The 14,862-nt window shown below is 46.1% G+C and overlaps 1 protein-coding gene across 2 annotated transcripts in view; it reads right to left on the reverse strand.

Moving 5' to 3' along the window:
• The window catches only part of lpar1 (lysophosphatidic acid receptor 1), a 42,889-nt gene that overhangs the window by 22,163 nt on the left and 5,864 nt on the right, over positions 1 to 14,862 (reverse strand). Inside the window, exon 1 of one of the 2 annotated variants that reach the window (XM_086170766.1) lies at positions 11,886 to 11,946. The exons of the other annotated variant lie outside the window; for it this stretch is intronic. Within the exon in view, the coding sequence (XP_086026892.1) occupies positions 11,886 to 11,901 (16 nt within the window). The 5' untranslated portion in view covers positions 11,902 to 11,946. Of the gene's footprint in view, positions 1 to 11,885; positions 11,947 to 14,862 lie in introns of those variants that run through there. 2 annotated transcript variants of the gene reach the window in all.

Raw genomic sequence — 14,862 nt, forward strand, 5'->3', positions numbered from 1 at the left:
CTCATGTGTCTTACCGATGTCTCTTTATAAAGTTCTGCACCAGTTCCATCTCCGTCAACTTGTGAAACAAATTTCAGAAATTGACCCAGAAGCCCAATTACGCTTTCAGATTCTCTTGATAGAGACGGTTTAAGGGCACACAAGTTCAGACAGCATGTAAACAGATCCTTTTGAGCAATGTCTAGATCTGTTTTGGGTAGCGGTAGGGGAAGGCAATGCACATAAGCCGACAGTTAACCGATGGGAGAAGCTTCACGCATGTGAGAGAAATGCAGCAGAGGTTCGATAGGCCTAGCAAACCACCAGAGACTCATACCATGACCCACTCCATCAAACGATGGCACGTTCTTTCCAAAGATCAATCGAGATGACGTTATTCAAAGTTAAAAACGGCAGAGTGTGCCCAAAAACAAAGATCGGGTGGTCAAGCTCTTTAGGTCACTTCAGCGAACCCTTAAAAGGAAACATGGAGGCATGACATGGAGGCACAGCACCTGGTCATTGCCAGCAGCCATGCTGAGGTAGCACCACCAAAGATGAAGTATGTTGCCACATGTGGGATGTACCACCCAAAAAAATTGTGGTCAAAACTCATCATCCTCCAGGCATACCCCCATAGACCCCGGGCAGGAGAACATGGAGGGAACCCAGGTAGGAGAACCTGGAGAAGACCCCGGCAGGAGAACATTTATAGAACCCATTCAAGAGAGCGTGTAAGGAACCTAGGAAGGAGAACACAAAGAGAAGCAAGTCAGGGGAAGCTGTAGATCATGGAGAGAACGCGAGGCAGGAGAACCTGGAGAGAGTTCTCCAGGACCAGGGAGAACCGTCAGACTCCAGTTGATATCTGGGTCCAAACCTGGAATCTTCTCACTTTAGGGCAAGAGAACAGAGTGCTGTACTGGCGTGCTGCTGACATCCAAGTTCTCCAAAATATTATTCTATGGTAGAATCAGTGCTCCTCTGTTCAGAAGTAAAATACACCGGCTAGCCAACACTGGCACGTGCTAAGCTAACATTCCCAGCAGAAACATGTGTATTATGTCTGGCGGTGCACCAGCGAGCAGGGACAGGAAGTAATAATCAATGAAATGAATGTTCTCCGGGGCTCTATTTGCTTCTCTAATTTCCTGAGGACGGCCGATAAGGAGCTTCGCCTGCAGACATGTTTGTTTGGGTTGGACGTGAAATGTGATTTGTTTGGTTGAAGTTGCGTCGCGGCTGTCGATTAGCTGAGCTATTAGCTTCACCCACAGTGCCTGCTTGTCGTCCTCATCTCTCAACATTTTTAAGACGGGGTTATCTTAGAACAAATGGTGCAATGAGCTTAAATTTTGTCTACATAAGATACTCGCACACTGGAGACTTCACCTCGTTTTTATTACGTAAAGGTGGAGACAGAGATTGAAGAACGAGATTGTGTTATTCCAACAAGTCCTCAAATGACGCCATTCGATTTTGGTCCTCTGATAAAAAATGTGTATTTACTTTACAGTAGTATGCGATACTGAAGTAGACCAGGGGCAAATACTTGTATGCCCTCTCTTTGTTTAAGAACAGGCTTATAACCTTGCTTTGTGAGAAAGCTTACAGTTAGCATGAGGCTAGCCCCTAGCTACTAGCACACCAAACTCCACTGGAGAACCAACACCTTGGAGAGGCATGTACAGTTTCACCTGGACCTACAGCAGCCATCTATGGTACCAGAGGCAACAGACCTTGACATTGGACCACCTGGGGTTCTTCTGCTTCTTTTCCTTTCAGCTTTTCCCTTCACCGGTCGCCACAGCGAATCAACCTTCTCTGTATCCTCCTCTTGCACACCAACTAACTTCATATCCTCTCTCACTACATCCGTAAATCTTCTCTTCGGCTCTGTTCTCTTCCTCTAGACCTCCTGCCTGGCAGCCCCAATTCCAGCATCCGTCTACCAATATATTCAATATTCCCCCTCTGTGACCCCCTCATGACCCAACTATCTCAGTCTGGCTTCTCCGGACTCCTCTCCAAAACATCTTACATGTGCTGTCCCTCTTATGGACTTGATCCTGATTCTATCCTTGCTTGTCACTCCCAAAGAGAACCTCAAAATCTTCATCTCTGATTGGGCCACCTGTGGTTCAATATGTTAAATATGTAGCACCTAGTGATGCTGCCATAGGCGTGATCTGCTAAAGGATATCTCATGCATGATGCATCTGTCTTCTCTCGTGTTTACAATCATGTCCTTTCATTGATGCATGATAGCAGCATCAGATCTTCTACAGACACCAAGGCGCTCTTATTGGACAGGTTCTCTGGGGGCGGGGCTTGATATCCTGCAGTGTCTTGCCAGGCGTCCAATCTTGTTATTTTGTTGGACATTAAAGCTTTTATTGTATAATCTCAGCTACTAGCATGTAACTGTTATTGCTAAGGGTATTAGCAATAATAGATCATTTGTACCTCCCAGCCTTCATAGGCCCCCCATCTTTATCACACTCCTGCTTCCTTGATTCAGACAGAAGGCCGTCCACATTGAGCTGGGATCTGTCCAAAGTTTCTGCGTTTTCTTTTGATTTTATATAAATAAAATCTGACTTTAATATGTGTATATCATTGTTTTAGCCCCATAAATAAACAAAGAAGAAGAAGAAACACAAACAAAGCACAAAGAAAGATATCAATCTAATTGAGGTCCACGATTGAGATGTTTAGATGGAATGTTAGGGAAACGAACTTTGACAGTGTTGTTAAAAACCTGAAACTGATCATTTCAGAGATGATTTTCATGTTTGAGATGCACAAGAACCTTCCGGTTCTGTTGCTCCAAACGCCACAACCCTCATCATCGGCTAAATCCACGATAATTGACCATAGCGTGATATGTTTGTTCTTTTCCCACGGCGCCTGTGATGCATTTAAGTGCCTCGGACAGAACATTATCCGACCCGCGTGTAATTTGGAGGCTTTATGTCATTAGCGTTATCTGTTAGCCGGGCCGAGGCTAACCATGGGAGCGGCAGCTGATGGACGGCGGCAGCTTTAATGCCCTGCAGCTCCGTCATCAGGGAGCCTGTAGTGGATGAAAGCCCATCTCGTCAGCCTGTCATCTGCAGTTTATAGTCATTTAACATGTGTGTGCGTGTGTGTGTGTGTGTGTGTGTGTGTGTGTGTGGATGCCTGAGGATCGTAGTCAGTTCTCGAAAGTCGAGGAAGTTTCAGTGGCGTCTTGATGCACATTCCCGACACTTTCATCAGACTTCTGGAACCTGCTGAGAGACATCCTGCCATCGTGCATGTGTGTGTGGGGTACGCCCAAGTGTGTGTGTATGTGTGTGTGTGTGTGTGTGTGTCCTTGACAAGGGAACGACTGAGCAAAAGAAGAAGAAAGATGTAGAAAGAGGGGATTTCGGATTTCTATGTGGGTTCACTGTGGGAGATTTGCTGTGGAGCTGCTGAAGCATTTGAGTGTGTATGAATGAGAGCAGAAAGCTGGTGTGTGTAAGTGTGTGAGAGTGTGTGTGTGTGTGTGTGTGTGAATAGAAAGCGTTGAACCCGGGTGTTAAAGACATAGAACAAAATGCTCACTGTGTCCGAGTGCATGTCGACACACTCTCTTCATGCTTGTTAGCAATGTGTGATAACGTCTGGCTATGTGTGTGTGTGTGTGTGTGTGTTGTGAAAAAGAATAAAGTGTGTTTTGTGCAAGTGTGAGAGAGTGTGTGTGTGTGTCTAGAAAGCTATGAAAGGACCACCCTGGAATCCATGCGGGTGAGGTCATTAAGGCGAGAGGCTGCATCAGCACCCCTCAGAACATATGGCAGATCTGAAGAGCCAATTAGCTCGCAGAATCATTCCGACACAGTAAAGTGTTTGCAAATGAGCAGCGAAAAAACAAACCCTCTCAGAGATACTACTGAATAGGAGCTGCCGGTTGAGGTTTCACCCACAGGAGAAGAACTCAGACTCAGTGAGGGTACATAGTAGAAGCAGCCTCTTCCAGGATGGGACCCCTCAGAGACACTCTGCATGATTCTCAGGCTGACAGAACCATCTACAGACCCTTTCTAACTGTAAGAACTTGTAGGTCCGAGGACCTTCTCAGGAACCAGGCAGTTTCTGGGTGCATTCAGAAACCAGAGGAACCAAGGACCACCAACCTCAGCTCCCAGAACCATCTTAGCTCTGACTCTGAGACAGGATCATCTTAAGGTTCCATAGGAACTCATAGGTGCTTGGTGGAACCCATAAGCCACGCGACAAGATACTTCTTGTGGAGCACCATCTTTAAAACCTATCCTGGTCAGATGTTTCCTTGGGACAAAATAGACAAAAGCAGCAAGAAATGGAGCGACAAGGAGCTCCAAGCTCTTCCAGCCTCACCAGGCCACGAGGAGGAACATCTACATTTTGTCCAGAATAAGTGCAGAGTTAGCAAACGGCTAACAGCAAAGCAGTGCTGGGAGAAGATAAAAACACTCCATACTGTCAATTGTATAGTGTCATTTTTAAAACCTATTCTGGTCGCTGGCCAGAGGAACATCTCATAGGAACATCTACATTTTGGCCAGAATGCATGCGGAGGTAGCTAATGGCTAATGGGGTTCTTCATACGGCGAAGCAGTGCAGGGAGCAGATAAAAACACTCCAACCATCTGATACTCCATGATAATTGTTCCAGGAACGTTGTGGCAGCTTCCACCTCCATGTTGTCCGTCTTCCTCTTCTTGTTCACTGGTTTGTTTCTGAGTGTGAAGCTTAAGGTGCAAGTCTCAGACGCTTGTGTCAAGCCAGTCCCTCACTCGCCGTGAGAATGCACAAATAGAAGGTTCCCCTGGAGGAGGCTACTTCCAAGAGTCACATTCCAGCTAGACACTTCTTACACTTTTCACTCTGAAAGCAGTTTTGTAACAACATTATTCTGAAATGTCTTAAAGCATATGTTTGGACACTTTAAGGCCGTTCCACAATTGTTTTTGTCCCTGTGGGTATCAGCCTTTTTCAGACCCGTGTCCGCCAACAATATCCAATTCCTCATTTTGTCCCTGGGGTGGATTAATGAGGGGTTTTGTATCCAAACTGCATTTTATTACAGCATTTAAAGGTTTTTGGGGTAAAATAGACTGAAAACATGAATGGAAATCACTTTCATTCATTTATCATCTGTTCAGTGTATCTCCACACACAGGCTCCTGAGCCACTGATGGAGAGGGTTAGGGTACCTTAGGGTACCTTAGGGTACCTTTAGTGACTCTTTTTGGACAGTTTGAGAAAGGTTGACAACCTGGACAGAAGCTATGAGTGCACGTGGAGAAGATGAAGACACAAAACCCAGTTGTAGCTGAAGCAGGAACTGTCCATCTGTGAGGTGATGGTCTTCACCGCTCACAGTGACGCTCAGATGTTTCTGACCGTGATTCTGCACGTGTTCACTCGGCAGCGCTAAGGCTACAAACCACATTACAGAACGAAGTTACACAGATCGAAGCCACTCAGAAACATTCCTCTGCCGTCCGCAGACTCTCGGCCTCTAACCAGAGACAGATGCAAACAATAACGGACGAGAACATCCCCGGTCCCTGAGCTGTCACCTCTAATGTATCTCTCTGAATGTATATTTGCCTTCTCCTGCTCTTTGGGGATCAGCAGGATGTATAAAGAGACCAAAAAACAGAAGCTACTTTATTCAAACAAAAGACGTCTCCCTGTTGGTTGATCCCGATCTGGGCGAAGATGGTTGCTGCTGCTGGTGAACTGCAGATGAAGATGTACTTTTGAAGATCGAACAGATGCGCTTCTTCTGCCTGGTGGCAGCGAGTCACCCGCTTTGGCTGCTTTGGAATTCTGGAATCGAGAACGATTTGGTCGTCTGCGTACACCAGATGAGATGGGATTTGCTGATTTGAGACTGATTTCAGATTTGGAGGATCCGGATGGTGGAGAACTCCAACAGCGACTCCAAAAAGCAGAGGTGAAATCTTTCCTCAGACTCAGAGCAAGTGGCTGTGAGTTCCAGAGTGGGTGTTCTGAGCAGGATCCAAGTGAAAGCAGAAACTGGACTCCAGTTCCATAATGTCACTGAAGGAAACAGTGGTAGTTTCCTTTTCTGTTGTTGCCTGAGACATTACCTCTGGTACAGCAGCTAATCAGTACCAGGTTAACTTCAACCCAATTATAAGATGCTGCTGAGCTTTACACAAGAAGAATTGGCCACGGGCGGCCACCCACATCTACAGTTACATTGGGAAAAATAAAAATGTTCCCACTTTTTAATGGCAACCTCAAGCACAATGGATGTTTTTTTTTTATGACGTAGGAAAAGTCCCTCCTGCTCAGTGGGAGATCTGGACTTGTAAAAAGTACTTGCTTGTAGTCATGCACGTTGTGAGCATGTCGAATACTCCCACTGGCAACTGCCAGCTTCCACTTATTTAAGGTGTGACTTTATTACAGAAACATCAGTTTCTGTCCAGCGATGTAGGATTTTCTGATCTGCCCTGCCTAAAATGGAGATACAAGCTGCGGGCATCTAAAGGGAAGTTTAAAGATTATCTCCTCGTGAGACACAAGCCATTCACATGGCTCATTTAAGATACTGCTTCTGTTGCTACGGCTTAAACTTATTTCTATAGTTTTTAGTGGACCTTTTTGGGGGTTTGGAGTTATATGTTCTTATGTTGTCATAGCGTCAGCTTTGCTTGCCTGTCAAACATTAAGAAAAACCCAAATTCAACTTGTTCCAACAGCAACGTCATGGACAATCTACAGCTTGGGGTCAGCCGGAGTTGAGGTTACCATGACGATGCCGATGCGCTACTGTTGCTGGCAGTGTGTTTGCCAGTGTCCGCAGGTGTTCCTCCTCCCAGGGTGAGGAGCTCACGTTGGAACAGGGTTTGGACATCATCAGACACCGGAGACAGTTCCTGTCACTGGGCTCCTTCTGGATAAAAACCAAAGATGGCGTGACCCTGTGAGAACATGGCCTGATCCCTCGGATCAAAGGGAGTGAGAGGCAGGAGGATTGGACGGCGAGATAAGATAGCAGGAGTTCAGACACCACAGGGAGCCTCCTCTTGTCAATGTCCATCCTCAACAGGGGGCGGTTGGACACGAACGGGTCACCTGTCAGTCACAAGGCTACATATAAAGACATCAAACCATTCACCCTCTCATTCACCCCTAGAGGTTCTCATTGAACCTCCAGGCAGGAGAACCTGGTGGGATCCCAACTAGAGATGGGGAGAACATGAAGTCTCCATACAGAAGGATTAGGTTTGTTAACTGGATGGAGTTCAGCTTTAAGCAAACCAGAACTTTCTGCTAGCTGTTCCTCTCTTGTTCACCTTCAGTGACCACGAGTTACACAGGACTTGGACCTCATCCTCGCACCACAGCTGCAGGAGTCATTTCACAATCACCATCTTTTCTCACACTTTGAGCCAACGGCTCTTTCTGAAGCTTCTCAAGGGGCCTTAAATATGTCTTTAAAAAGCCCTGATGTCACATACATTACGCTTTCATGATTCATTACATGATTTACATCGGTCGGGCCGCTGGAATGTCCAGGATATGAAAGTCCAGACCTCGAGGAGGGGGTGGGCGGGTTGATGTATGGTCGGCCCCTGTTGGAGCGCACTGTTTGTCTTCAAGCTATCTCCAGAATGGGGTTAACCTACAGGACGGCATGGGCTTCTAACGTCGGAGGGTTCGCAACCCGCAAATACCTGCTTGATAATGTTCCTGCTAAGTGGAGATTAAAAGTGACAAGTGGAACCGGGAAGAAAAACGACTCCCTGAGCCGCCGTACATTCTTTCCTCTGCTACCCCCTCCAACCCTTTCCAAAAGTTCCTCATGCTTACCTTCTCCCTCTCCCTCCTCCATGCTCACCTCGCCTCAGCTTCTGCCAGCTTCTCCATCATGTCCTCCATCATGTTACCTGACCCAACAGTCGGCACAGCTATCGGTTCAGGCCACGGTCATCTCCCGCCTGGACTGCTGCAGTCCCCTCCTAGCTGGACTACCTGCTTGTGCAATAAAACCACTGCAGATGGTACAGAAAGCTGCAGCACGGTTGGTATTCACTCAACCCAAAAGGGCTCATGTTACACCTCTGTTCGTCCAGTTGCACTGGCTACCAGTAGCTGCCAGGATCAAGTACAAGGCCCTGACCCTGGCATTCAAAACCACCTCAGGAACTGGTCCAGCATATCTGAACCAAATGATATGACCTTATGTTCCTGGCAGAGAGCTGCGTTCCTCTAATACAAACCTACTAGCAGTACCTTTTGCTCGCTCTAAGCGATCTCAGGCAAAACTGTTCTCAGTTCTACTACCTCAGTGGTGGAACAAACTTCCGGAAGCAACAAGACTAGCATCATCTCTTTCAAACTTCAAGAAACAGGTAAAAACTTTTCTCTTTCAGGACTTTTTACTGCGCTGATGCCCCAGATCAGGTTAGGCAGCAAGTTAGTCTATGCAGTGTGAGTGTACGTTTGTGTATGTCTTTGTCAAAAAAAAAACAAAAAAAAAAACCTCACTAACCCCAGCTTATTGTTCTGTATATTTCCTGTGCACCGTGTATTTGCAAGTGTATTTGCAGTCCCTATGTCCTCTATTGTAAGTCGCTTTGGATAAAAGCGTCTGCCAAATGCAATGTAATGTAATGTCCTCCTTCCATGTTCCTGGGTCCCCTTCGCTTGTTCTCCATTACAAATCTAAACTTCAGCTGCGGGTCATCTTCTCCGACCCTCTCGCCCAACCACCATCCCATCCTTCTTCCACCCGCCTTTCCCAAAGCTCACCTCTCTCCTGTCTCCTCTTATCCTCCCAACATTTTCCCTCCTCCACCTCCTCCAACCCCCCGGTCGCCCTTGCCAGCTCCCGGCACAATATGCCCATTGTTCACCTCCCCCCACCCCAGAGCAGGACTTCTACAACCCTGAATTCACACACACACACACACACACACACACAGGCTTTCATTCTCTAACTTTCACTTTACGCTCATGCATGAGTACACGCTAACCACGCGAGCGCACACACACACACACACTCACACACACTCACACATACTCTCAAACTGTTGCGGCGCCCCAGCAGGGTTCAGTACAAGGGAAAGGATTGAGAGGTTGCCATTGAGTCACCATGAGTGAGCGCAGGCATGATGAGATGGTCAGGAGATGATACCCTGGCCTGGCGCTCCCGTCCCGGACTAGCAGAAGCAGCGCTACCGGCCCGTAAGCCTCACGGGTCGGACTGCCGGATGGAAAAGGCGGCAGACGATTTGCTCTGGTTTGGCTTTGCTCAGACGGGGTTTGTTTTGCTAGCTGATCACACGATGGCTTGGCTAAACCCCATTAGCATGTTAGATTCCACTCGAGTAGACTGGAGGAACCAACAAATGAAGAGGCACGTGCAGTTTCACCCAGACCTACAGCAGCCAGGTTTCGTACCGAGACCGCAGACCTTGATGTGGGACCGTCTGGGGTTCGATACTGTATTTTTCTGACCACATTGTAAGGCGAAATGTCAATGAATTGGTCTATTTTCATACATAAGGCGCGCTGCATTATAAGGCGCATGATAAAACATATGGTACGTAAAGCGAAGCAAAACAGTCAGTTTAGTTGAACTTTAATTATCTCAATCTTCTCGCTTTGTTCCCTCGGAAACTCTGTTTGGTCTTCTTGGCGCAGTTCATCTGCTCGCTTCCGCACCATCGATTCCTTAATGTTGAATTCTTTCATGGCTGCCCTATTCTCATGATCTACTGCGTGACCGATAGCCTTGAGTTTGAATTCCTGCTTCGTAAGCGGGTGCCATTTTTGGGGGTCCTCATACACACAATAATATTATATTGAAGCCAATACGTACCGGTATGTGTACTACATACTGTTCTCTGGTTTATTTTTGCCGGTGATAGTGGACACCTGAAGTTAGCATGACGTTAGAACAACATTTTATTCCAGCACTACATAATTAGTTATGTAATGTTGTCTGTCTGCATATTCAATCAAGAACAAACTTAATACAATGTCCCTGTGTCATATAAGGATAATGATCGATAATCAATCAAGCTGAGCGGCTTCGTCGCTTATCAAAGTTGCACTGAAACCTTTTGACAGATTTTTAAGCACAGTGTACCACATAAAATTGGTTGGAGATCAATCAGCACACACCAAGAATTCATACATAAGGTGCACTGGATTATAAGGCGCATGGCTGTTTTTTAGAGAAAATGTAAGGATTTTAAGTGTGCCTTATAGTGCGAAAAATTCGGTACGCTAACTATGCTAACCTAGTGATACTGCCATAGGTTTACACTCATGAGATATATCTAAAATGCACTTCTCCTATCCTATCTGCACTCATTATCAGTGCATGACAGGAACCTTACATCTTCTGATCTCCTGATGCGTCTCGCCAGGTGTCCTCCATCGCAATTTTTTACATGGATATTGAAGTTATTGTTGTATCCTTTCGGCTATTAACATATAACTGTTAACACTACGGGTAGTATGAGATCATTAGTCCCTCTGAACCCTCATACCCCTTCTATCACAATCCTGTTTTCTTCTCTTTCTCTTTCAGACCTACTGGTCGAGGCAGTAGGCCGCCCACATTTCCCTGGGATCTATCCAAGGCAGGGATGGGCAAACTTTTTGGCGCAGGGGCCGCAAGGATTTTTAAAATTTGACAGACAGGCCGGGTCACCACAAGATATGATACATATTAAAAAAAAAAACAAAAAAAAACGCATTTGCTAACAGCACATATCAGAGTTGTCTGAAGATTGTCTGATATTTGCATTGAAAATAAAACCAGCTTGGTTTCGAAGGCTCTGACGTTTGGTCGCATTTCATGCACAAACCAGTTTTTCCCTTGTAGCGTCACATCCAGCTCATTCATGTGTGTCAGTATGTCCACAGTAAAGGCTAAATCACAAAGACAATCTGTGTCATTCAGCTCAGGAAAATTCTCAAGTAGCTCCAAAAATGAAATAATCTCCTGTTTGAGCTCCCATATTCATGATCCCATCAATCAATCATTCACATCAAGTATGAATTCTGTACCAATCTTTGGCGGGCCGGATTAAAAAGACCAACGGACCAGATGTGGCCCGCGGGCCGTAGTTTGCCCACCCCTGATCTGAGGTAAAGTGTTTCCTCGCCGCTGTCTCCAGGTGCTTGCTTCTGGTTGGGTTTGTGTAGATCATGTCTAAGAGTGTCGGGCAGACCTGCTCTACATGGGAAGGGTCATCACACACCTGGGATTGGATTTGGATTTGGAGCTGTAGAAATAAAACTTATAGAAATGAAATCTGACCTCAATATGTTCAGAATGGATTCTTCAAAGGTATTGCCCCCATTCTAGGACATTCCAGGACTGTTTTACATTCCAGGAATTTTTTTTTTTTCTCAGTCTGGAGTTTCTTTTGAAACCACTCTGAGTTACAACGGAAAGAAGCCAATATTGTGACAGTGCGGATGATATTGATGGGTGTGGTTGGGGACGGTGGGTTGATCAGGGAGGGACTCTGCATGAGGGAGGAGTTAGACTTGTATGCCACCTTCAGTGTCCAGGTGGGGTTAGACGGGGATTCAGTCCTGCTTATTGTCTGGAAAGCCTTGAGATACATGGGTGCCTGCAACGGCTTCTAGTTTTGAGATGAGCCACAACAGCCAATATTAAAAATAGCACATAAAAAAAAAGTTTGCAAGCTCGGGGAAGCAACGTTGACAATTGCAATGGAAGCGCTTGGTAAAATATCCATCCAGTCTTATCTTCTGGAAGGCTTTGTCTCCCTTTGTCTGCCCATCCTGGACGAGCCAGCACTGAGTTGCAGAGCCCACAAAGGTACACAAAGGTCCATACACTAACGGTTGTTGTGATTGGTCCTTACCTAAAGGAGATGTCATTTCAGGACGTCATCTGACAGGAAGCCACCTCTGTGGTGAGTTCAGGTGAGCGGGGCTGAATCTGGTAATGGTTAATGACTGACGAAAGGATACGTAAGGGTTCAGAAGGGGAGAAAACTGCAGCTTCCCTCCACCTTGTCCCAAGACGGGAGGAACATCCAGTACTTTGCATCATGGCGAGCCTTCACTCGCAATTTTCCATTCGAAGGAGTTCATTGTGTCCATCCCTCTGACACCAACCGGGTGAAGATAAACAGCCTCCACCATCTGGGTCGGGTCTCTACTAGTTAAGCTCTGGGTGTGTTCAGTCATCTACTAATGAAATCATACTTTTTGGAGGCAGATTACATCAGCCTCCGTCACCCCGGTGCAACTGGGGATTGCATCAGTGGGGCCGAGATCGCAGGGTTCGGCTCGAAAGCCGCCTCTCAGTTTGTCCCAGAATCTCCGGGACTTTCAGAAGTGGCTCGATTTCCACCCTGAATGAGACATGTGTGAATCATCCCTTTGCTTCAGATCTCACGTCCAAGAGAAGTTGTGAGGGAAGAAACGCCATCAGTCATATGAAGGAGTGACTAATACTGATGTAAATCTGGAGAGGAAGTTGGGGTGGCGCCGGCACTCAAGACCTGATAAAAGCTCCTCCAGGTCTCGTCACCTCAGGTGCTTGAGTTGTGGGACTGCATCTGGTTCTTCTTCCAGATTAAGATATCGACCCAAAAAACAGGTGGTTCCACGGGGGTCGCTATGAGTATTTCCTCATCTTTCTGACTGAAAATCGGAAGCGAAAAGTTGTCTTATTAGGGAATCCTTCATCCATTCAGTATCACTCAGGGAAACAGGGTTGCCTATCCAGGCGGGAGGTGGGGGTGTTAACCGCGGGGTCACATATAGATATACAACTATTCACCCTCCCATTAACAGATCCGGACAATGCAGAGTCTTCACTGAACCTCCTGGATGATTTTGGACCCCACACAGACAGCTTGGAGACTCCATACAGAAAGACCTCCATGCTATTAGACAAAGGTGCAAACCAAATCACTGATATTAGACCCAGATGAGGTGTATTAGGTAAGAAAACCAGACGGTTCCTCCGAATATCACTAAACTCAGTTTCTTGTTGCGAGGAACTGATAAGGGTTCTTCCCATTTTCAGTTCTGCAATAATGGATCCTAAACTGAGCTCGTAAACCACATCTTTATACCACATCTTGCACTTGGAGGTGCAAAGGACACGTACTTATGTCTGTGGAGGTTCTCAGTAATCCTGGTCATGGTGAATTCGTTGAAATCTTCTTGTCATGGCAACTGGACACATACAAGAAGACATGGATCCTGCTAAGTATCCTTAAACTAAACCATCCAAACATGGAGAAGATTTATTAAAAAGATAATAAAAATGGGTGGTGTTTAAGTCAAGCTGGAGGTGTGGTAACCACCATTGCATTATTAGTATCAAAGGGGAACCGAGAAACATGGAATTTCGCAGTATGTACACAAAAGCACAACTTGGATTCGGGAAGTAAAAATTGGCCTCTCAAATGCAAATCTGCCTCTCCTGACTTCATCTGCGCTCAGGTCACCATCTAATGGACCCTGGATAGAAGTTCATGAGGTCCGTGATAAACGACCATTTAATCATTTATGGAAGATTTCCAGTCGGCTGTTACCATTTTGCTATCCAACACTGTGGAATCAACGCCTTCACATTAAGAGTCTAGAGTCACCCTGTTACCCACTCCCACAGGGCGTCACGGTGTGGAGAAAGCCTGCTGACACTCAGCACCGAGGGTTAACCAATCACAGGTGGCGTCATGTGACTGCAGAAGACTCAGTTTTTAAATGCTCGCCTGACCTTATGGTCTCAATACAAATGTTCATATGAATTTATCCTTGACATTCTGGGATAAATGCAGACTAGTTCAATTATTTCTGTTATTTAGCTCTTTCTCGTGACCAGCTAGAGTTTCACACTAAACAATTCTTAACCAAGGTGAGGACAACAAGGACATGTTCTGTTTTGGTAGTGTTCACCAGCTGATGTGCTCCTTAGGCTACATCTTGGATCCAAACCCAATTTCCCGCATATGGCTCAACACCAGTTAACCATACCAGTGCGTAGTTTTCATTTTCTTTTTAAAATTAATTATTTTATCATTTTCCAATAATTCCACCAAAATATGTGACATATTTGGGAGAAAACTGCAGTGTCTGCAGCAAAGAATGATAAAGACATCGACTGGTTAATTTAATGGAACTCTATTCAACTTTAGATTAGTAGTCCCTGATGCTATTTGTAAAACACTCACACACACATACACGCACACACACACCCATTGGAAGTAAAAGCTTTGTCTGGTCACGCTCTGAAAAAAAAAAACAACCTTCAGTGGATGTGCAGCTCTGCTCATCTGTTATACAGTATATGGACCTCGGTGGAAATGTGTCCATGGACATCCCTCAACCAGTCGTCTGACATCCAGCACATGTGATTAAGAGGAAGTAACACATGTTGGTGATCAGGTGGGAAGTTTATGGAAATCCCTGGATTTTTTTTTAAATTTTTTTATGGGATGTAGACCTGCATGCCGTGGAGAAGTCTGGGCGCTGCAGGGCCACGTGTCTTTTTACTCACTGGCCACTTCTTCTTCAACGCTCTGGAAACAACCACAACCAGACCAGATCACCTCTGATTATCAAGTCAATGTCCTCACATCCTCAGCAGCCTGGACCTCCCGCTGGTGCACGGCGGCCCAGACAGATGTTGACTTGTTGGGTCTGCGCACAACTGACACGAGGAAGCGAAAGTGCGAAAAAGCCTCTCGGTTTCAAGTGCTCACAACAGGCAGGGAATTGGGCCGCCCTCTACCTTGAAGGTCGGCCACAGAGCAGCCAGAGGGAGGAAGCAGGGGAGGCAGGAGGTAACACACACCCAGACAACGTCCAATTATCCTTCTG

This window comes from Fistularia commersonii, chromosome 23 (genome assembly GCF_037954325.1).
Source record: "Fistularia commersonii isolate RoL2024-O1a breed Wild chromosome 23, RoL_Fcom_v1.0, whole genome shotgun sequence".
NCBI lineage: Eukaryota > Metazoa > Chordata > Actinopteri > Syngnathiformes > Fistulariidae > Fistularia > Fistularia commersonii.